We start from the raw sequence: 23,358 nt of genomic DNA on the forward strand, positions 1-23,358 counted from the left end.
CCCAAGCACTAAACTGTTACTGCCTGTAGAACCATGGACATTCTAGTGAGGTGGAAGGACTGTAGAGACTGTATCCAGTCTGGTGATTCTTGTTTCGGGGTCCTCTTTATCCAGAATAATTCACACACACAAACGAAATGATACTTACGACTTGAGGATTCGTGTACGCCCCTGCCACCCATCCTCTGGTTAAGATCTCCTGAGTGAGTGGTCTGATGCTGTTTTGTAAACAAGAAAACAGAGTCTGGAAGTGATTAGGTCTGAAGAGTATAGGCCATTGATGGGGATGGTGTTTCATAATATAGGAACTTATTTTTGTGTGCTTGGTTTGAAATAATTTTAAGAGATTTAAATTTAATTAATGAAGATAAATGTATTTTAGTTAATTTCAAAAGGAGAAATTCTTATTTCAGAGCTCAGCTCATTAGTCCCTGCCCAAGTCACAAACTCAGAAACTTAGGAATTTTTATCAAATGATTTTTCTTCGCCTAATGAAGCAAATGAGGAAAGGCAACATTTTCCACCTCGAAATGGCACTCTGGGCTGCCTGTAACCCCCGGATGGAGAGACTCTGCTTGGGCTGCTCAGCCCTAACTGCAGGCTGGGGACGGGGCTGTGGGGGACCATGCACTCCTGGAGCCGGGCGCTCTGTTCACGTGTACCTCGGGCTTTCGCCTGATGTTGAGATTTTTGTCTTACTAGCCGATTGGGGAAAAAATTGAAGTATTCAAGTCCAGATGATTCAGACGTGACGTCTTCTGAGTGAGACGACCCCAGCAGGGCTGATTGGAAAGAGCTGTTGCCCATTTTGGGACAGGCGTAGGAAACCTCGGAGGATGCACAGACCCAGTCCCTTTATTGCTGGTCTCCGCCAATTCATGAACACCAGGATTTAAGAATTTCAAGTTGTTTTTCCAGCTTCAGAAGGTTGCCTGGGAATAGCATGACTACCAGCCTGTAGAGGGAGGAGAAAAGTCCCCACAGCCAGGCGGGGCCAGTGCAGAGTAGGCTGACCTGGGGTGGCGGGGGCGGGGACTGTGCCCCGCAACTGAGGAGGCCACTGGCCCAAAGCAGCTCCACCAGGAGGGAAGCGGGCACCTCCACCCCCCCACCCTTCCCTCTGAACTCCTCCGGGCACTCTGGAAGCTAGAGGCCAGGGAGCCCACTGATGTGTTACATACAGCTCCCCCAGCAGAGAACAGGGCGGCAGGGGATGGAAAGTGGATATGAGAGGCCAAGCCGAGAGGTCCGGTACTGCGTGGAGATGGCAATCCCTTTTCCTCTTCTGGCGCTGCTCACTAGTGTGCTTGCCCCACCACGGCTGCCCTCCTGTGGGCCGCGCAGGTGCCATGGAGGCCTGGAGGAGCAGCGGCATAGTGCGTAGCGCTGCACTCACTCCCCGCAGAGCTGCATGCTCACCTCCTCCTGTGGGCTGTCCTCCTGTGGAGCAGGTTCTTAGGGGCATCCTAGCGGTTCTCCGGGGTTCCGGAATGCCTGTGGCCCTTGTGGAAGGAGGTTGAAGTAGGTCTGTTATTCCCTTGTGGCTGGAAGGAGAAATGTGTAAGTAATAGAGGGTGTGGGTTCTGGAGTTCCTTGGAGCGGCGGGGTTCACAGGAGCCACACGGGGTCTGTTGGCTCCTCTGGGCGCTTGTCTGCAGGGCCAGAAAGTCACTGAGGTATTTTCAAGGCTTTATATTGTGTGAGGAGCCTCTTATCCGTGGTGTATTTTCTGAGCCCTTTGCTTTACTGAATAAAGTTGTTGTCTCCTTGGCCTTTCCTTGAGTGGAAGCTGTCCCTATTGCTTTTAGTCATAGCTATTGCACTTCTTTGCACTGTTGAGTTCTGTGTCTCCAGTGAGAGGAGGTGGCCAAAACTGAATGCTGGATTTGAGGAAAGGACATGCCACCCACTGATGACTTTTTCACAGTCTCTCAGTCTCTTTCCTTCTAAGAACCCACTTCCTGTTTCCTCACCTCCTTCTGATGTACACAGCTGGCTGCGCCTCCTTACACGCGCTGTGCATGTCAGATTCCCAGTCCAGAGAGGACAGCCTCCCTTGTCGCTTGTGTTGAAGTGCACACAGTCCTTTTTGCACACTTTGCTCCTGAGTTTGATCAACACTGAGATTCACACTGTTTACTTAGAGGGCTTCACCAGTAGCTTCACATCAGAAGTGTTTCTCTTCCTCTCCCTTTTTCTTTTCTTTTTTTTTTTTTTTTTGAGATGGAGTCTCACTCTGCTGCCTAGGCTGGAGTGCAGTGGCGCGATCTCGGCTCACTGCAGACTCCACCTCCCAGGTTCACGCTATTCTCCTGCCTCAACCTCCTAAGTAGCTGGGACTACAGGTACCCACCACCACACGTGGCTAATTTTTTGTATTTTTTTTTTAGTAGAGACGGGGTTTCACCGTGTTAGCCAGGATGGTCTCTGTCTCCTGACCTCGTGATCCGCCTGCGTCGGCCTCCCAGAGTGCTGGGATTACAGGCGTGAGCCACTGCGCCCGGCCTTCTCTCCCTTTTTCTAAATTTTTAAATTTTTTGGTAGAGATGAGTCTCATTGTGTTGCCCAGGCTGGTCTGGAACTCCTGGGCTCAAGTGATCCTCCCTGCTCGCCCCCTAAAGTGCTGGGCTTACAGGTCTGAACCACCCCTGGCTATGGTTTTCTCTCTCGTGCAGTAGTTTTTATTCCAGTCTAGTTGTGAGAGTCGGGTTTTAGGGCCACAGTTGAGCAGAGGCCAGGGGGTAGGTGCACCACGGTCAGCTGCAAATCCCACGGCCCAGTTTTGAGTGGGTGGCTTATAAAACATGTCCTGCTAACATCCTGCTTGCTTTATCAGTTGATTTGAAGTACCTCATTTATTTAAAGAGAACAGGGGGCACCGAAGTGGCCAGCTGTGATGGAAAGCAGCACTGCCTCTATAGTAGGGCTCGATCCACACTCCAGGGGCGATGGGGGCTGAGAAAGAGAGCAAGATGGCCGGATAGAGGCATCTACCCTGTGGGTGCCGCTTACTAGCCTTGGCCCACTCCTGTTATGGAAAATGTGTTAAGAATGGAGATTGTGCCTACCTGCTGGGGTGAGCGGTAACACCCGTGAAGTGAGGCCAGTTGCACATGAGTTCAGGATCCTCCTTCACAGAATATTTCCTCTTTTTTTCTGTAACAATTTCTAATTTTCCCTCCATTTACAAAAGTTGAATGTTTTCTCTATGTCAATTTGGAAAATACAGACAAACATGCAGAAGAAAACGTTGTTGCTTTTGCTAGCGGGAAGAGGTTCTCTTTTTTTTTGTCCATGGCCGCCTTATGTATAGATGAACTGCAATGATTTCCTTGCTCCTATTTGGACATTTAAATTCTTCAAAATTCTTTGCAATTGCAGTAGTTTGTATCCTTATACATACATCTTTGTGTGTAAATTCATACAAGTAGAATTGGAAGGTTGAAGATAGACATGTTTTTAAAGCTCTTAATATGTGTTGTCAATTCGTCCACCAGAAAGGTCTTCCCATTTTCAGTCATGCTAGTGATGCCTGTTTTCCTGCACCTTTGGTAAGAAAAAAGTATGATACGTATACATTTTGTTGCCAAATTAGAAGAATGAGGAAGATACTTTCTAGAAGGCCATAATGTGTTTGTTACAGTGATTGCCCAAGTGATTTTTTAGGGGGTTTGGAATGTGTTTCATTCAGCACCATTTGACCTTTTATTAGCGTAGATTTTGGTTAGGTGTGGGCCTAGCAGGGTCAGGACTCCTCCTGATCCCAGGAGAGTCACCCAGCCTAGCCTGTGGCATGGAGGAACTGCGCATGGCACGCCATCAGAGTTAGCTGGCCGGTTTGTGAACAGGGGCTGTGTGTGGCCAACCTGCAGGTTGAACCAGAGGAAGAAGGTTTACAGTCAAAGCTGGCCGGTTGGGGTCAGTATTCTGAGGTGCAGGCCTGGCAGAGGACAAAGGCAGAGATGTAGTGGAGGGATGTAGGTTGTGTTTACTGAGGGCTTACAGTGTACCCTACACCCTGCTGGGTGGGTGCTTTCATGGGGAGGTGGAGGATCTTGTGTGCCCCTGAGCCATGAGGACCTGAGCTGGAGGAGGAGGGGTGGTTGTGGGAGCTGTTGCTGAAGAACTGATGGCTCCCTGGACAAAAGGAAAGAGAGGACTGTCAAGAATCATTCAAGACACATTTCCTTGCCTGCCAGGCACTGTGGGAGACAGGGATAGATAGGGGGTGCACATAAATGAAGAGGAAAGGGCCTCACCTGCCGGCATGAGGCTGCCACGGGTCATCAGCACAGTGTCCAAGTAGTGACGAAGTGTTGTCTGTGCACAGGGGACCGTAAGGGAGGGAAAGGCAGCTTTGCCGGGTGCCTCAGGTCAGCTTGGTAAACATTTGCGGGTGCCCGATAGGTGCTAGGGAAGCTTTCTGGAGGAGGCCCTGTGTGAACTCCGTTAAAAAGATTCATTCAGGCCGGGCGCAGTGGCTCACGCCTGTAATCCCAGCACTTTGGGAGGCTGAGGTGGGCGGATCACGAGGTCAGGAGTTTGAGACCAGCCTGGCCAGTATGGTGAATCCCCGTCTCTACTAAAAATACAAAAATTAGCTGGGCATGATGGCGGGCGCCTGTAATCCCAGCTACTTGGGAGGCTGAGGCAGGAGAATTGCTTGAGCCCGGGAGGCAGAGCTTGCAGTGAGCCGAGATCACGCCACTGCACTCCAGCCTGGGTGAAAGAGCAAGACGCTGTCTCAAAAGAAAAAAAAAAAAAGGATTCATTCACTCAGCATATCTTCACTGAGCATCTGTTTTGTGCCAACCATTGTGGTAGGCACTGTATTTTCAGCAGAGAGTGAAGTAGAATTCCTGGCTTTACGAAGCTTACATGCCAGGGAATGAGTAGGGGGAGTAAGAATTCACCAGGTAGATGTGACTGCTGGTGGCACGAGAGAGTGCGTTTCAGGCAGAGAAGGTGGTGTTACCGAAGGTGCTCTGAAGGAGTCTGGTCTCACTGGAACTTCTGGAACTTCAGGGGCGAGGCAGGCTTTGGTGACAATGAAGGGAGATTCTGAAGTTCTTTGTGTGTCACCTTGAAGGTTGCCCTTTGTCCTGTAGCCAGTAGCGAGCCATGAAAGGTTAGGACCTAGTGAGGAGGCAGAGGGCAGAGAGAGGTGAAGAATTTGGAAACTTCTGCCATAGTCCAAGGGAGAAGGTGGAGTTCCAAAAAGCAGTTGAGGTAGATATTGTTGTTTATCATTATTATTATTTGAGACACTCTGTCGCCCAGGCTGGAGTGCAGTGGTGTGATCTTGGCTCACTGTAGCCTCTGCCTCCAGGGTTCAAGCAATTCTCCTGCCTCAGCCACTAGAGTAGCCGGGATTACAGGCACGCACCACCATGCCCAGCTAATTTTTGTATTTTTTGGTAGAGATGGGGTTTCACTATGTTGCCCAGGCTGGTCTTGAACTCCTGAGCTCAAGCGATCTACCCTCCTCGGCCTCCCAAAGGGCTAGGATTAGCACCCAGCCGGTAGATTTTAAATAAATGGGTTCAAGAAAAATTTAGTGAATTGGTGGTTCTGGGTCCACTGGATATCCATATATAAAAACAAATCTTGGTCTCACCCCATAAACAAGATTAATTCCAGGTGTAGTTTTGGTCTAAACATGAAAAATAAAATAAGAAAACTCTAGAAGATAACATGGGAAAATACCTTGGGGACCTTAAGGTTGGCAAGTATTTCTTAAATAGAACATGAAACCCTTATAGTTATGCACCAGCCGTGAAGGAAGCCGGCCCTACATTAGACCACATAAACATCAGCGCTTCTCTTCCCCGAAAGGTACTCTGAAGGGAGCAAGAAGGCCTTCCGCAGCGTGGAAGTATGAACAGTATATGCAGACAAGAAAGGGCCCTATCCAGCATGCACTGTGAAGAACTCACATACATCAATGCAGAAAGACTGACCAACCAATAGAAAAACAGGCAAGAGAGGAAATCCAAATGGCCAATAAACATATGAAAAGGGGCTCAGTCTCATGAATCATAGCGAAATGCAAACTGAAACCATTGTTAATGAAGTACCAGCACACACCAGCAGAATGGCCAGGATGGAAAGGCTTTCCTCGGGTATTGGTGGGAGGGTGGAGACACTGGCGCTCGTTCACTGATGATGGTGTGCACCACTGGAAGCGCTTTGGAAGGCTGTTTGCGGTATCTAGTGGGTGTCGCCATCACGACACATGCCCCATGACCCAGCAGATCAGCCCTGGTATGTGCAGACACATGCACACACACATGCATCAAAAGGCAAGTACAGAGATATTTGTGGCACTGTGAGTCATCAGAGCTAGAAACGGGGAAGAACCCAAATGTTCATCTCGTCCAAGCGATGACGACACAGCACCGTGGCCCTGCAGTGCGCTAGGGTACGGTGGTGAACGTGACTGGGTCGTAGTGGATGACTCTAACCAACCTCAGGTTGAGCTAAAGAAGTTGAGGGCATACCTTTTTTTTTTTCCTAGATGGAGTCTTGCTCTGTCGCCCAGGCTGCAGTGCAGTGGCGTGATCTTGGCTCACTGCAACCTCCACCTCCCGGATTCAAGCGATAAGAGAAGGCATACTTTTTGATTCCTTGTATCTAAAGTTCGCATTGAAGCTACACCAGTCTGCTGTGAGCTCTCTGGCAGGTGGAGGGGCTGGTGACTGGCAGGGAGTTCCTGCAGGAGCTACTGCTCTGATTCTGCTTTCATGGGAGGCATATCAGACGTTCACCTGGGACTCGTGCACCTTCCAGTGTGTGGGCTGCACTCAAATGGTAGGGGTATCAAAAGAAAGAACAAGAGTGCCTTTACTTTTATACTTGGAAGTGGCAAAATGGCACTTGCCATTGCTAATACAGCGATCAGGAGAGGAGGAGGGGCTTTAAGGAAAATTAATATAAATTAAGAATTAGTTTAAAAAGTCTGTTATTCACAAAAGATGATATCCAAATGGCCAAGAAGTGTCTGGCGGCCCATTAGGGAAATGGGAGTTTTCTGGAGACGGTGAAGCCACCACCTGGTTCCAGAGCGAGGTGTCCAAGCCGCACGCTCTGCCGTTCAGTCTCAGGCTCTCGGGGCAGAGCGGAGGCCTGGTCTTTGTTGTGTTGGGTGCTGTGGCATGCTGGGTGGCAGATGCCACCATAGAGGCATGGCTTTCGTAATGTTGGCTGAAGTGCCCATTTTCTGTGTCGACCACTGTTTAGGAGCAAGGGGCTGACACTTGTTTGGACGACTCAAAGCCATGAAGCCATGGCTGCAGAACAATCGCTCTTTTCCAGAGTTTGTGAGACTTTTGTGTTTTATTCTCAAGCTGCACTATAGTGGGTAAAATGAGCCCGGATGGCTCTGGCACTCTCTCTTCCCTTCCCCCGCGCTCTTGCGTCTCTGCTGCAGGGATGCTGGTGGGAGAAGAGTGCTGGCGCTGCCTGTGTTCTGCTGTGAGTAGCCTGGCGCACTTGGGGCTGGGGGCGTCTTCGGAGTCTGAGAAGGCGTCCCTCAGTTGAGGCAGAGGTAACATTGCAAATAGTTTTACCCATAGTAGCCAAACACTGGAAACAACCCAGACACTTAAAAGGAGTGGATAAATAAACTGTGGCCAACTTGTAGAAAGGTTTAATAAGCAGCAGTGAAAAAGAACAGGCTGACAGACTCTGCAAGGTTGAATCTTAAAGAGACTGTGTTGAATTAAAGAAGCCCCATGTACAAAAGAGGACGTGCGTGATTTCATTATGTGAAGTTCACAAATCAGCCAGAAGGAATTGATGGTGGCCGAAGTCAGGATAGGGGGTGCCTCTTTGGGGTGGGTCTTGACTAGGAAAAGGGACTTGAGAGAACCTTCTAGAATAATGTTGCTTGATTAGGGGGTGGTTACATTTGTAAAAATCATGGACCTCTAAATTTAGGGTTTGCGCCCCTCACATACCTTGTTGTATGTATTTTGCCACTTGTTTTTTCAAAGCAATGAAAAAGTATCGCTGCAATGAAGTTATAAATTGTTTTGTTAACATGTCTGGAAGTCTTCCATGTCCCACTGTGGAAGGTCTCGCTGCTGCAGAGCCCACCTCTGTCAGGCCCTGGAAAGTATAGAGAAGAAGCAGAGTGCCCGGCCCCCTTTGGGGTGTTACCTGGGGTTTGGGTGGGAGCTAAGAGACACACACAGTAAGTAGTAACATAGGAGGCAGTCGGCTCCTCAAGGCGGCACTGCAGAAAGGCTTGTGTATGCCACATCACATGCCCAATTCATATGCATGTCTTTCTTTTCCATAAAAACTGAAGTTTTAAAATGATGTGTGATAGGAAATGTAGGGAGCTGTGATTCTCCTGGGAAACAGAGGCACTTAGACCACGGAGCCAGGCAGAACTCGCAGCCAAGACCAGAGCAGGCCCCGGGGAGGCTTCGCACTGTGGGAGGTGTGAGTTCCAGAGGGAGGGGTGGCCGAGCTCACCTTCAGGTTTCTGTTACTCAGTGACAGCCTGCCCTGTACCTTGGCGTGGGTGTGTGCAGGACCTGCCTGCTCTCTCCCTCCTCTTCCGGGGTGGAAGTTGAAGGTGAAGTCTCAGCAGTCAGTGGCCAATGGCTGCCACTGGATTTTGTTGTTTTTACCCCAGAAAAGCTGCTGTTACCTGATGCTGCTACTTTTTTAATACTGTCGTTCAAGCTTACCAAAGCGGGACTTGCTCTTTGCAGGAAAAAAATATACCAAGAACTGTTCTATAATCATGCCACGCAGTAATTAATGCCACCGTTGGCATTTTGGTGGTATCATTTGGGAGCCTTTCTGAGGTGCACCTGTGCTGTCAGGCGGCTCCTCAGCTCTCGGCTGCTGCTGTTCCCTGCTGACTCAGTCAGCGCCTGGTGCCTCGGCTGCTCCTGCTTCTGCATCCAGCGCCCTCTGCCGTGGCCCTTGGGCTTTATCTCCCTTCTCTGTGGCTGCATCTTGACCACAAGCCCTGTACGCCTTCCTGCTTTGTAGGAGTCTCTCGTGGTCTCCTAGGAGGTGTTTGTTTTGTTTTGTTTTTTTTGAGACGGAGTTTCGCTATTGTTGCTCAGGCTGGAGTGCAATGGCATGATCTTGGCTCACAGCAACCTCCGCCTCTCCGATTCAAATGATTCTCCTGTCTCAGCCTCTCGAGTAGCTGGGATTACAGGCACATGCCACCACACTCTGCTAATTTTTGTATTTTTAGTAGAGACGGGGTTTCATCATATTGGTCAGGCTGGTCTCAAACTCCTGACCTCAGGTGATCCACCCACCTCGGCCTCCCAAAGTGCTGGGATTACAGGCGTGAGCCACCACACCTGGCCTCTCCTAGGAGGTCTTTCTGTCACCAGTGTGTGCCCAGGGGAGGCACATGTTTACAGAAGCTTTTGTGCAGTGGGTACTGGTGGTGGTATCATCTTGGGAGATGAAAAGTATCCCAGATCTCCTGGCACCTGGGAACCAGGCGGGCCTGCAAGGTGCAGTCAGCCTGCTCCAGGTCTGCTCTGGTTTGACTGATGAGGACGCTTATCAGTCAGAGGGACACGCTCTGTCCAGGATCTCAAAGCTGCGTCCGGCTGCCCCGCTTTTCTGCGCCTTCTCTCAGTGGGGTGTGTTTGGGTGAGAGAGTTGTGCAGCTTTCTGAAAGTGGCTTCCGATTACGCAGTTTTTGTCCTATGCTGATTTTTTTTCCCCACAGGATTTAAGTAGCTTATCTTATTTTTAAAAAGTTGGGCATTTTAGCTTTTATGGGAACATTTGATGGCAGTGTGTTCCTTCCTTGTTGGTTCTAGGTCCTTTATTTGTGCTCAGGGTGCCTTGCAAGAGCTGTTATGGGAGTCAGTTTCCCCGGCAGTGGCAGCTCATCACCTGTTGACTGGTGATTTGAGGAGCACCGGTGAACACATTTCACCAAAACTAAGACACGTCATGAAGTTAGTGCCACCAGAGAAAAAGCCAGCATTGCCACTGAAGAGTGTGAGGTGCCACTTGATTAAGAGAAACATTTCTATTTCAGAGGTGCTAGAATGTGGGGGACGCTGCATCTTACAGAGCAGGCGCTTTTGCTTTTCCGATGGTGTTTCTTTTTTGTTTTTAAGTGGAAAAGCTCAAGAAAATACAGAAGCAGAGAGGGTAGCGTAATGCGTGCGTGGGACCCAGGAGCAGTCAGAGTAGGCGCGGCACCTGGCCAGCTCTGCTTCGTCTGAGTCCTTGTTCACTTGCCCTGGGACGTTTTTCAAATACAGACACTGGGTTTCTCCTGTAAATACTGCAGTGTAGGCCGGGCGCGGTGGCTCAAGCCTGTAATCCCAGCACTTTGGGAGGCCGAGACGGGCGGATCATGAGGTCAGGAGATCGAGACCATCTTGGCTAACACAGTGAAACCCCGTCTCTACTAAAAAATACAAAAAACTAGCCGGGCGAGGTGGCGGGCACCTGTAGTCCCAGCTACTCGGGAGGCTGAGGCAGGAGAATGGCGCAAACCCGGGAGGCGGAGCTTGCAGTGAGCTGAGATCCGGCCACTGCACTCCAGCCCGGGCGACAGCGCGAGACTCCGTCTCAAAAAAAAAAAAAAAAAAATACTGCAGTGTATCGGGAGCAGTAGGGAGCTCTTCTTCCCAGACATAATTGTACTGTCTTTATCACGCCTGAAGAGTGAACTGTAAGTCTTCCTGTGATATTTCTACTCAGTATTCAGTTTCTGCTGTTGAATGTGATCTTTCTTAAATGTGAGCAAACAGTCATCTGAAGTCTTAGTTTTCCCTCCCCACGTGACACTGATGTGTGGCCAATCCTCACTCCTAAAGTAAATGATCATATTTGGTCTTTTTCTAGGCTTTTCCTTTTTTAAAAAAATTTTTTTTCTGTATATATTTTTCAGATCTAGACCTGCGGAGGCTTTTTCTTAATAAGGTTTTCAAAAATACAATAATTGAAAGTTATACCTAAAACCTGATAACACATTTGAATATAGGTCACACTGCTTTTCTCTTCCCATGTGAGTGTAGGTGATTAGTTTCTCTCTCCTGTAGCTCTGCAGATCACAGCACTGTTAGATGAGGTGGCTGCTTGAGGGAGGGAGGGTTTCGCACATTCAAGCTAGAGCATGTGGGTTTGTTCAAGCTACAGCTCTCCCGGAGCGTCCCTCACACGTTCACACTTGCACCCCCACAGGTCTCCGTCCCGCCTGGTGCTCTGGACTGCTGGGTGTTTCTGAGCTGTCTGGAGGTGTTGCAGAGGATAGAAGGCTGCTGTGACCGGGCGCAGATCGACTCAAACATTGCCCACACTGTGGGGCTGTGGAGCTATGCCACAGAAAAGGTGCCTACCTGCCCAAGTGTGGAACGCTCGTGTTGTCTCTGCAGCCATGCCTGGGTGGCGGAGGAAGTCTGCTGTTTGGAGCTGCTTTCCTCCTGCTTATTTAGATCATGATGCATCCACTTTAGTGGCCGTAGGAGGTGTCTAGGTGCAGCCAAAGAAGTCATAGTTCCCTACCACATGTCGATGTAGTCAGCGGACAGCAAGCACTCGCTGTGCTCCCGTGAAAGTGACTCTGTACCCTGAGTCGGGGGACACAGAGGGTGGTGCAGAAATGTCACCTCAGCAGGCAGAGCTGTGCTGGTGTGTGCAGCAGGTAGGCTGCCCGGGCGTGGCTTCTGCAGGTGCAGGCGGAGTCTGGGGAACTCGGGGAGCTGAAGGGCAGAAGCAGAGGATTCCCGCTATCCAGGTCTTACTGGGAGCTGTTGTGTAGGATGTAGTTTTATCCAGATTTGAGTCATCTGGGTAGGAAAGCTAAATTTCTTCTAGAAGTTAGCTGGATTTGAATTGTTATATTTAAATTCTCGAATTCCCTGCTGACTCTTATGGCAAATTAATTGAAATTGTGAATTTATCTTAACAGTTAAAGTCCTTGGGCTATCTGTGTGGACTTGTGTCAGAGAAAGGACCTAACTCAGAGGATCTCAACAGGACAGTTGACCTTTTGGCAGGTTTGGGAGCTGAGCGACCAGAAACAGGTACTTTTTTGTATGTACCTATGTTAGTGGTGAGGTGGACAATAATGAAAATGTCCTTTGCAAGTTGGCACATTTAACCCAGGTTCTAATAGTAATCATATTACTCACCATTTGGAAAATTATACCCATTATTAGCTGACTGGATTGAAGCACCTGATATTTTACCTTTTAACAGCATAATGCAATATTAGAGATAGTTGAAGGAATTGGAAGGAGTTTGAGAAATGTCGCTGAGTTTCTCCTGGACTTAAGGGACTTTATAGCTCATGTTCAAATGCACCACTCTCTCCGAATTACAGATGATCTGTTTTTCTAACAATACAGCCTGATGGTTTTTGTTTTTGTTTTTGTTTTTAAAGAGACAGGGTCTCACTGTCTTACCCAGACTGGAGTGCAGTGGTGCAATCTTGGCTCATTGCAGCTTTGACCTCCTGGGCTCAAGGGATCCTCTTGCCTCAACCTGCCAAGTAGCTGGGACTACAGGTGTGTGCTACCACACTTGGCTAATTTTTTTTTTATTTTTTGTAGAGATGGAGTATTGCTGTATTGCCCAGGCTGGTCTCAAACTCCTGGCCTCAAGTGATCCTCCTGCCCTGGCCTCCCAGCAAACTTTTTAAAATAAATTGGCTGGGCACAGTGGCTCACGCCTGTAATCCCAGCACTTTGGGAGGCCGAGGTGGGCAGATCACCTGAGGTTGGGAATTCGAGACCAGCCTGACTAACATGGAGAAACCCCGTCTCTACTAAAAATGCAAAATTAGCCGGGCGTGGTGGCGCATGCCTGTAATCCCAACTACTCTGGAGGCTGAGGCAGGAGAATTGCTTGAACCTGGGAGGTGGAGGTTGCAGTGAGCCAAGATTGCTCCATTGCACTCCAGCCTGGGCAACAAGAGTGAAACTCCATTCAAAAATGAAAAAAAGAAAAAAATTCTCCTGATTAATAAGGCTCTTTGAAAGGAGCGTTACTCATTGTTTTAAGTGTTTAAGGGGAAAAATACTTAGTATTTATATTTCACTGTTTCAACTTGAGACCATTTCAGATCATTTCAAAAGTAATTTAATTCATTAGAGTATTTGTAAAATATGTTCCTAAAAAGTCTAGTTCTAAAGATCAGAGAAAAGCATGACACAAAAGTGTTTTGACTATTTTATGAATATGTGAATTGAAAGAGAATATACATAATCATGTAGTTTCAGTTGGCATTGGCCATGTTTATAATTTCACAAGAGTCTGGTGGGGTCATCCACCTGCAGTTTGTGAAGGTGAATGTAAAGTCATGTGACTGGACATGATGAAGATGAAGAGGGACTCTCGTTTCTTTCTGTTTAAGCCAACACAGCTCAGAGTCCTTATAAGAAACTGAAAGAAGCATTATCATCAGTGGAAGCTTTTGAAAAACACTACTTAGTAAGTATTAACAAGTGTTCAATGTCTGTTCCATGAATACCTGTCTCTAGAAGGCCTGTTGAGTTGGGAAGGAGCTGGTATTGGGGGCCCTTTCTTGTTAGTTTTTTTAGTTTCTTTGGTACCTGGGGAGTTGTGGACAAAACATGGAATAGTTGTTCATCAAATGCGTATTAGTACCCATGGTACCATATTAGGCATGGAATCATCTTTGAATATTTACAGTTTTGTTCAAATTGGGTTTTCTCACATAGAAATTATAAGAGAGGATAATGAATACTTTTCTTTGTAAAAAGGAGTAATTTGGACTTGGACAGAGCTATTGTATTTGATTTTGAACGATTTAAATTAGCGAAACTTTAAAAAATGGTGTAGGTAGAAGTGTGGTGGGTCAGCATCATCCCCGGGGTCATGGGCAACTCAAGCGTTTGGACTGCCCATAATGGCCGCACCTCTCACACACACAGGTGCGAAAAATATCCAGCACGCCACCCACATGCAGAAAGTCCTTGGAAAAGTTAGATGTTCTGGATGAGTTTGTGGGTTTCTTTTATTATTATGCTTCATAATTTTTACACAGGTTACCAATTTTGATTATAACAGAAAAGCTCAACACAAAAATAGATGCAAAGGAAAAAATAATGTTATATTAATAACATGTCTTCTGCAGGCTGGGCCTGGTGGCTCACGCCTGTAATTCAGCACTTTGGGAGGCTGAGGTGGGTGGATCACTTGAGGTCAGGAGTTTGAGACCAGTCTAGCCAACATGGCGAAACCCCATCTCTGCTAAAAATACAGAAAGTTAGCCGGGCGTGGTGGCACCTGTAGTCGCAGCTGCTTGGGAGGCTGAGGCACAAGAATCACTTAAACCCGTGAGGCGGAGGTTGCAGTGAGCAGAGATCTCGCCGCTGTGCTCCAGCCTGAGTGATGGAGCAAGAGTCTGTCTCAAAACAAAAAACCCAACAACGTCTTTTGCGTCAGCTTTAGGTAAATAAATGTAGTATTTGTCTGTCATGAAAAGTTCAAGTCCGTAATTGTTTTTTTACTTCCCCACAGGATTTGTCCCACGCTACCATTGAAATGTATACGAGCATTGGGAGGATTCGATCTGCCAAGTTTGTTGGAAAAGATCTGGCAGAGTTTTACATGTAATTGATTTTGTACTTTTTCTTTGAATTCTAAACATACACATGAGAAGATTTGTTATATATGGAGTTAATATAAAGTGCACGTAAATGTGTAGATTGAAAAGTGTAGATTCTCTTACCCAGTCCTCATAATTTTGTTTTTTAGTTTTTTCTGAAAACCAGATGGAGAGCTTTTCTGCTTGTTACTCTTAAAAACTGTTATTGGTCTTGGAGATTATTTTATTTAATTAAATATATAAATTTTTGTAACTAAGTTTAATTAAATAATTGTAAGAAAGCATAATGGTGAGTAAATAGGCATATAGATCTTACATATTTTGTTATATAGCATTTTATCAAGTATTAAGAGGATTGAAAAACCTCAAAGCCGTTGATGTAAAGCTACTGCATGTGTCAGGTTCGTGAAAGAGGGATGATCTCAGGATAACTGGAAGAAGGTGTGTACAGATACTGTAGGATTTCCATTCCAACTCCAGCTTTGAAGTTTGATTCCAGAAAAACTCAAAATTTAGCATATTTCTAGTGTGTTTCATAAAATCAGACTATCAAAGAGAAGAAACCCCAGTGGGTCATGTGGTTACTATTTCAAAGTACTGAAAGGAGATACAAGTTTAAGGAAAACGATGCTTGTTTTCATTTTCTTAAAAAGAAAAAAGTGTGATTGAAATGAGATCTTGAAATCTGTACTCAAGTAATTTCATAGGTGAAGCAAGAAATGAGAATTGATTTGAACTGACGTGAATTGGCTGGAAAGGGATTCTTAGATCAGCTAAGTGAACTTTCTAGCTTTCCAGATGTGGTTGGAGCAGCTTAGCCAATTACCCACTAATTAACGGCAGAGTTACAGCTAGAATATAGTTCTCTTGAATTTCCATGTAGTGCATCTAAAGAGGAAGGTGCTCCTTAATGAAGCAAAGAGGCTTCTTCGGGAAGGGGAGAGGATCCTTGTTACTCCTGAGGCTTTGACAAGCCCTGATTAATTCGCATTTTAAAAGCAGGCAAGGCTGCACACACCAATAGTCCCAGCTACTGTGGAGGAGGCTGAGGCGGGAGGATCACTTGAGCTGAGGAGTTTGAGGCTGCAGTGAGCTATGATCACGCCACTGTATCCCAGCCTGAGTGACAGAGCAAGACCCCATCTCTTACAAAATAGTTGTGCTTTAAACTTTGCTTTGCGGGGGCCAAGTGTTGCTATTTTAATTCTCTGGTGTTCTCTGGAAGCCGGAGCCTGTGGAGTGCTCTTTGCCTGAGTTTCCAAGTGACTCTGTGCTCCCTTCCGCTTGCGCCCTGTAGACTGCTTCTGTGTTTCTGTGCCTTTAGTAGATAGTGTAGACCCATACCTGGACTTCCTGGCTTCATTGCTGACTAGCACTGTACTTGTGGACAAGCCCTTCCTTCACCTTCTCTTAACCTTGACTCTCTTGCCTGTCAGCTCGAGATCATTAATGATACGCTCACTTTCTTATCCTGAGATTCAGCTATGGAAGTTCGTCGACGTGTGTATAAAGCCAGACCAACAATGTGTTGTGCTTTTATCACCACACGCTCATTTCTCAGATCTTTGCCTGGGAGTCTAATTATTCGTCCTGAGTAGGTGCTCTTTCTCACGGAGCGGGGTGGGTGGAAAAGGGCTCTCTGGAGATGCTGAGTCCGTCCTGGCGTGGAGTCTGGAGGATGGAGGCCAAGGCGGGAGAGGTGGGGTCTCAGTGTGTTGATTATCCCTAGCTGTAATGAAAGCTACTGTTTGTTGATTTTGCAAGGAGGAAAAAGGCTCCACAAAAGGCAGAAATCTATCTTCAAGGAGCATTGAAAAATTACCTGGCTGAGGGCTGGGCACTCCCCATCACACACACAAGGAAGCAGCTGGCTGAATGTCAAAAGCACCTTGGACAAATTGAAAAGTATCCTTTAATGTTTCCATGAAGCAGGAAAATTATTTTCTATTTATACAGCAACATTGCCCACAATCAAATGTTTCATTGTCATCTATTATTAAGGAGAGAAAAGTCCTACCTTATACATATATATTGTATAGAGAATTAATGAAATATCTAGTCAATTTTTATAATCTAATTTTGAGTCCTAGTAACTTAAAAAAAAAAAAAAAGCCCTTTGGCTTTTGAAGCTCTGTGAAGGCTGTAGGAGGCTTTGCATCCACTTTGCCCCACACTCCTCAGTATGAGCCTCTCCACGCTCCTTACCTCTCCACTCCAGCTACCTGCAGACCAGCAGCCTTTTAGCCAGTGACCACCACCTCACTGAAGAGGAGCGCAAGCACTTCTGCCAGGAGATACTTGACTTTGCCAGCCAGCCATCAGACAACCCAGGTAAGACCAGTTCTTAAAACTTTACTAGGAATATTTTCAAACATTAGGAAGTAAAAAGGATACAAGATATACCAGCCACTTGAGAGTAAACAATTGCTAACATTTTGCTGTGTAGCTAACATGTATCTATGTCTTTCACTTGACTTTTTTTCTTTTTGCTTAAAGCCAAACTCTAGACCACATTGGATCTTCTAAATATAAGGACAGTCTCTTAACCACACCCAAAGAATTAATAAGGTTCTGATATCTACTAAGTAGGCCATATTCACATTTCCCTAATTGTCTTAAAATATTTTTATAAATCATTTTTAATAGAGTCCAACAGGATATCACATATTACATGTGGTTGTTAGATCTCAGTTCTCTTTTAATTTAAAAAAAAAGTTCTGCCTGTAATCCCAGCACTTTGGAAGTGGGCGGATCACAAGGTCAGGAGATCGTAGCCATCCTGGCTAACACGGTGAAACCCCATCTCTACTAAAAATACAAAAAGAAATTAGCCGGGCGTGGTGGCGGGCGCCTGTAGTCCCAGCTACTTAGGAGGCTGAGGCAGGAGAATGGTGTGAGCCCAGGAGGCGGAGCTTGCAGTGAATCGAGGTCATGCCACTGCACTCCAGCCTGGGAAACAGAGCGAGACTCCATCTCAAAAAAAAAAAGTTCTTCCCATCTCTTTTTCTTTTTCTTCTTCTTCTTCTTTTTTTTTTTTTTTTTTTTTTAAAGACAGAGTCTCGCTCTGTCGTTCAAGCTGGAGTGCAATTGTGTGATATTGGTCACCTCAACCATCATCTTCCGGGTTCAAGCAATTCTCCTGCCTCAGCCTCCCAAGTAGTTGGGATTGTGGGCACCTGCCACCATCCCTGCTAATTTTTTGTATTTTTAGTAAAGACAGTGTTTCGCTCTGTTGGCCAGGCTGGTCTCAAACTTCTGACCTCAGGTGATCCATCCACCTCAACCTCCCAAAGGGCTGGGATGACAGGTATGAGCCACCACACCTGATCTTTTTCTTCACTTTTTAAACCAGAGCCTTTTTTTTTTTTTAAATATAACAGCATTATTGTGATATTCACAAACTACATACTTCACTCATTTGAAGTTTATAATTCAATGGCTTTTAGTCTGTTTCAGAAATGTGTGCAACTGTTACCACAGTCAGTATTGTTTTGTTTTTTTCTTTTTGACAATCTTGCTCTGTCGCCTGGGCTGGAGTGCAGTGGTGCGATCCCAGCTCACTGTAGCCTCAACCTCGCGGAGTCAAGAGATCTTCTTACTTTGGCTTCCCAAGTGGCAGGGACCACAGGTGTGGCAACCACACCCAGCTATTTTTTGTCTTCTCTGTCACCCAGAGAATCATGGAGTGGCATTATTGTAGCCCACCGCAACCTCTGCTTTTTGAGCTCAGTTGCTCCTCCCGCTTCCACCTCCCATGTAGCTTGGACTACAGGAGCACGCCACCACGCCTGGCTAATTTTTGTATTTTTAGTAGAGACAGGGTTTTGCCATATCGCCCAGGCTGGTCTTTAACTCCTGAGCTCAAGGAATCTATACATCTCGGTCTCCCAAAGTGCTGGAATTACAAGTGTGAGCCACTGTGCCTGGCCACCACAGTCAATTTTGAAACATATTTATCACCCTAAAAAGAAACGCCATACTTAACCCCGCCACCCCCTTCCTGCAGCCACGAATCTACTATCTCTCTCTCGATTCCTATTCTGGATGTTTCATACAAATATAGGTGGAGTGTCCCTAATCTGGAAATCTGCAGTGTTTTAAAATTCAAGATTTTTTGAGGACCAGCATGACTCTCAGAGGAAATGCTTATTGGAACATTTTGGAGTTTTAGATTAGGGCTGCTCAACAGCATGTCATGCAAACATTCCCAGATTCACAACCATCAGAAATCTAGAACGCTTCTGGTCCCAGTCATTTTGGATAAGGGATACTCAACCTGTAGAATCTGTCAACCTAAATAGTACACATAGGGAGTCTCTCTACAAAATGGTATTTATTTGGAAATAGGGCATTGCAATGCCATATGCGGGCCATAGTAAACAATGTGCATATTCAGGAAGGGGCTTTAAAGGGAAAATGAGGATTACATCACTGGTTTGGGGTGGTGGTTCTCGGCTGCAAGGATCAGCGGGGAGACGCCAGTCAGGGTTGGACAGCAGTTGCTGAGCAGATGTCTTGGTGGAAGAGTGTTTCGTATAAGGTTGCAGTGACCTTTCTGCAAGGCTGTGGTGTTTGCAGACTCTTTGTGAAGTTTTTTGTTAGCACGCATTCATGCATGAGAGTCCTCCCCTCATAGCCTTCTCTGGCTCTATTAGTCAAGGTTTTGTTGTTGTTTTTTAGCACAAGTGACTCCCTTTTGATTCTGACAACTTTCACACGTGGTCCAATGTGTGGTGGTTTGTGGCTGAGTTCTTGACTGACCGTCATGTTTTCAAGGCTCATCTGTGTTGTGGCCTGTGTCAGTGCTTCATGTCCTTTCATTGCTGAGTCCTCCAAGCCGGTTGTCCTACAGGCTAGCCTGCCTTCTGGAATTTGTCTCAGTGTTTCCTCATAGGAGCATCTAAATGGAAGTTAAGAGTCACGTTAATTGTTTTGGAAAATATACTTGTAGATCATGCTGTGTGGTAAGATTAAATTTATTGCGAAGCTGAGCTCCTCACCTTAGTTTTGAAGTGTGCTTATTTAAGGTGGTTACTGTGTTACTCTACTCGGGCTAACATAAACAACAGGTGTTTACTTTCTCACAGTTCTGGAGGCTGGAAGTCTGCTATCAGGGTGCCGCAGGGTCAGTTTCTGGTGAGGGCTCCCTTCCCTGGTTGGAGACAGCTGCCTTCTCGCCTTGTCCTCACATGGTGGGAAAGAAGAGAGAGCAAGCTGTCTGATGACTCTTCTTAAAGGACAGTAATCTCATCATGCGTGCCCCACCCTCACAATCTCATCTAACCCCAGGCACCTCGCAGAGCCCGGTTCCAAATACCATCAGGTTGGGGGTTAGCGTTTCAGCACATGCAAGTTGGGGAACACAGTAGTTCAGTCATAGCCATGACTAACTGCTTGAAAACCAGTTTTCCTAGAAGTTTCAGGGTCAGGTTGATGTGGTTATTGACTGCTGGCGTGTATTCATGTATCGGCATCTGCGGCCTGGTGTGGTGGCTCACACCTGTAATCCCAGCACTTTGGGAGGCCGGGGCAGGCAGATCACTTGAGGTCAGAAGTTTGAGACCAGCCTGGGCAACATGGCGAAACCCTGTCTCTACAAAAAGTTAGCCAGGTGTGGTGGCAGGCACCTGTAGTCCCAGCTACCCAGGAGGCTGAAGTGGGAGGATCACTTGAGCCCAGGAGGACTGGGCTGTAGTGAGCCAGGATGGTGCTGCTGTACTGTTGCCTGGGCAACAGAGCGAGACCCTGTCTCAAAGAAAGGGGGAAACGAGATCCATCTGGATGGGTTTCTCAGAAGCATCATGACATTAGTTTGGCTTTGTAGAGTCTTTAACATGCCCAAACTGATTGTTGCTAGAGCCATGACCACATCTGCTGCTTTGTATTTGAGACTATTTGAGTTGTGATTTTCCTGCCAACGTTCTTTGGTATCTCTATATGAATAAAATATTCCACAATTGTTTACTGTTTCTCATGATCTGTGGCATCAGTCTTGGCAAGTCCTTTAGTTGATGAATATTTAATAAAAACTTAACTGGTCAGTTCTGCAGCCTTGTGGATTTTCTAGACAAAACTAGGGTACTTACAGTTTGGTCAGAGTGAGATGGGCCCAGAGAGAGCATTAGGCTCTCACTTCAGCAGCGACTGACCTGGCTGGTAGCTACCGTCCTGAGCCTGGGGGCACAAAGGGGTCCTTGTTTAATCGGCTGACTTGGTAGACTGGCAAACACCTGGGGTTTATTTCCACATTACAGCAGGGCACTTGGGCATCTTCACTGAGCATGTTTTTAAGTAGGTGAGAAAATACTGGAATCTCTTGAAAAGAGCTCTAGAAATTAGGCTATTTACAAATTTTAGTTTGGAATTGAGAGGTAGTTGACCTGTATTTCTCTTAAGTTTGTCAAAGCAGACTTGAGAAGGTTAACTTCTGTACATTTTATGATTTCTAGGCATTACGTAGGTATTTGTTAATATTTTGCTTTTGACACAATAACTTTTGGGGGGTGTGAAGATGGCAAGAGGCTGGGCTTGGCTGTTCTGCACGTCACTGCTGCTTGCTCCAGTACGCTCTCAGTAATCTTACTGTGTCCACGGCCTGCTGCCGCTTACTGCCAGGAAGTGTGACCTGGGGAGTAAGTTACGATAATGTCTGTTTACAGGTCATAAGATAGTGCTACCCATGCAGTCCTTTGCACAACTGCGAGATCTCCATTTTGATCCCTCCAATGCCGTGGTCCACGTGGGCGGTGTTCTGTGCATTGAGATAACCATGTACAGCCAGATGCCTGTGCCCGTTCATGTGGAGCAGATTGTGGTCAATGTCCACTTCAGCATTGAGAAAAACAGCTACCGGAAGACTGCGGAGTGGCTTACGAAGCACAAGACGTCCAACGGGATCATTAACTTTCCACCCGAGACCGCACCTTTCCCTGTATCCCAAAACAGTTTGCCCGCCCTGGAGCTGTATGAGATGTTTGAGAGAAGCCCATCTGATAACTCCTTGAACACGACCGGGATTATCTGCAGAAACGTCCACATGCTCCTGAGAAGGCAGGAGAGCAGCTCCTCTCTAGAGATGCCCTCAGGGGTGGCTCTGGAGGAGGGGGCCCACGTGCTGAGGTGCAGCCACGTGACCCTGGAACCAGGGGCCAACCAGATAACCTTCAGGACTCAGGTATGCGTTCCGGGTGGGAACTTGACTTTCAAGTTTGTGAAGAAGGGCCATGGAGCTTGCAGGAACTGTCTGGAGTGTGGTGAGAACTGAGTAGAGTCCTTCGTTCTCCTGACCCTGTTTTTGTCTCTATCCTTATACAAAAATACACTGATGTTTTCTTTCGTATCTATACAATTTTCTGACAGTCGATACATTTTGAGTGAAGTTCTTAACATAGATATTTGTTCTTAGATTAAGTTAGCTTTTTAACTCATTGGATTATTGGATTCAGTTAGCTTTTCCCCTTGCGTATGAAAATATACACCCTCGTTAAAATGAGGTTTCAAGAAGGTGGTACACTTTCCCGCTCAACCTTATTTTCCCTTTGTGGCTGGCTGGGTGTCAAAACTGGTGTTTCTCACCCACTCTAACATGAAGTTTTCTCTGACACAGGATGTCCTGTAAGTTGCACTAACCTAACAGGATTTGGCCTGTGGAAAGTACAGCTGTTTGTCACGCTTTTAGTCTAGAGCAGGGCTTAAATCTCTGCTGAATGTCTCTACTAAATACACCTGTCAAAGAAAATGCCACAGGCCAGCACGGTGGCTCACGCCTACAATCCCAGCACTTTGGGAGGCCAAGGCGGGCGGATCACGAGGTCAGGAGATCGAGACCATCCTGGCTAACACGGTGAAACCCCGTCTCTACTAAAAATACAAAAAACTAGCCGGGCATGGTGGCGGCGCCTGTAGTCCCAGCTACTCGGGAGGCTGAGGCAGGAGAATGGAGTGAACCCGGGAGACGGAGCTTGCAGTGAGCCGAGATGGCGCCACTGCACTCCAGCCTGGGCGACGGAGCGAGACTCTGTCTCACAGAAAAAAAAGAATGCCACAAATACAGTTTATAAAGTTGAAAATACCTTATTAAAGTTAAATTTAAGCATCAGTTACTCAGAAAATCATGAATTGAGAGATTCTGAGGGCCTTCTGAAGAGGCCCTCAGAGGTTTGGGCACAAGAGCAGGGGGTACAAGAGAGAAGGAAGTACAGGCCTTTCTGTAGTTGAGAGAGAATACAGCACAGCACTACCGCAGGGAGCTCCTAACTACAAAACTGGGCTGACGTGGTTTCAGATGCCTGATGTTTTGACTCTAGGCCAAGGAACCTGGAACATACACACTCAGGCAGCTGTGCGCCTCGGTGGGCTCCGTGTGGTTCGTCCTCCCTCACATCTACCCCATTGTGCAGTACGACGTGTACTCGCAGGAGCCCCAGCTGCACGTGGAGCCGCTGGCTGGTGAGTGTGGTCCCCAGCCCTTCAGGAGGTGCGCTGCAGGGGCGATTCTGAGGAGACCTGCTGAGATGCCAGGCTTCTCGTAGTTTTTAGCCGTGTCTGCCTTTAAGAGGTATTTTGGGTAACATAATGGGAAATTTGCCTGGGAACTAGCCGACTCCTCTTTTGTTTATCTGAATATTTGCTTTCCTATAATTGCTTTTTCATATTTAATAAACATGGTTGTATCTGAAAATAAGAAACATAGAAGAATTAACTCTGAGAGTGGAAAAAAGAAACTCAAGGTGTTTTTTCTATTGGCTCCCTCAACCTAATAATCAGTGCAGAGGACT

General features: G+C 46.8%; 1 protein-coding gene across 11 annotated transcripts in view; it reads left to right on the forward strand.

Annotated features, from left to right (window-relative positions):
• TRAPPC10 (trafficking protein particle complex 10) overlaps positions 1 to 23,358 on the forward strand; it is a 99,715-nt gene that overhangs the window by 54,324 nt on the left and 22,033 nt on the right. For 10 of the 11 annotated variants that reach the window (XM_009202169.4, XM_021935443.2, XM_021935448.2 and 7 more), the window contains 8 exons: positions 11,191 to 11,337; positions 11,918 to 12,032; positions 13,364 to 13,440; positions 14,494 to 14,585; positions 16,346 to 16,486; positions 16,800 to 16,912; positions 21,241 to 21,755; positions 22,888 to 23,029. In XM_009202169.4, coding sequence (XP_009200433.2) covers positions 11,191 to 11,337; positions 11,918 to 12,032; positions 13,364 to 13,440; positions 14,494 to 14,585; positions 16,346 to 16,486; positions 16,800 to 16,912; positions 21,241 to 21,755; positions 22,888 to 23,029 — 1,342 coding nt within the window. The remainder of the gene's footprint in view (positions 1 to 11,190; positions 11,338 to 11,917; positions 12,033 to 13,363; positions 13,441 to 14,493; positions 14,586 to 16,345; positions 16,487 to 16,799; positions 16,913 to 21,240; positions 21,756 to 22,887; positions 23,030 to 23,358) is intronic. The other variant, XM_021935445.2, reaches the window with a different exon arrangement.

The sequence above is a fragment of the Papio anubis genome, chromosome 4, assembly GCF_008728515.1.
Source record: "Papio anubis isolate 15944 chromosome 4, Panubis1.0, whole genome shotgun sequence".
In the NCBI taxonomy this organism is placed as follows: Eukaryota; Metazoa; Chordata; class Mammalia; order Primates; family Cercopithecidae; genus Papio; species Papio anubis.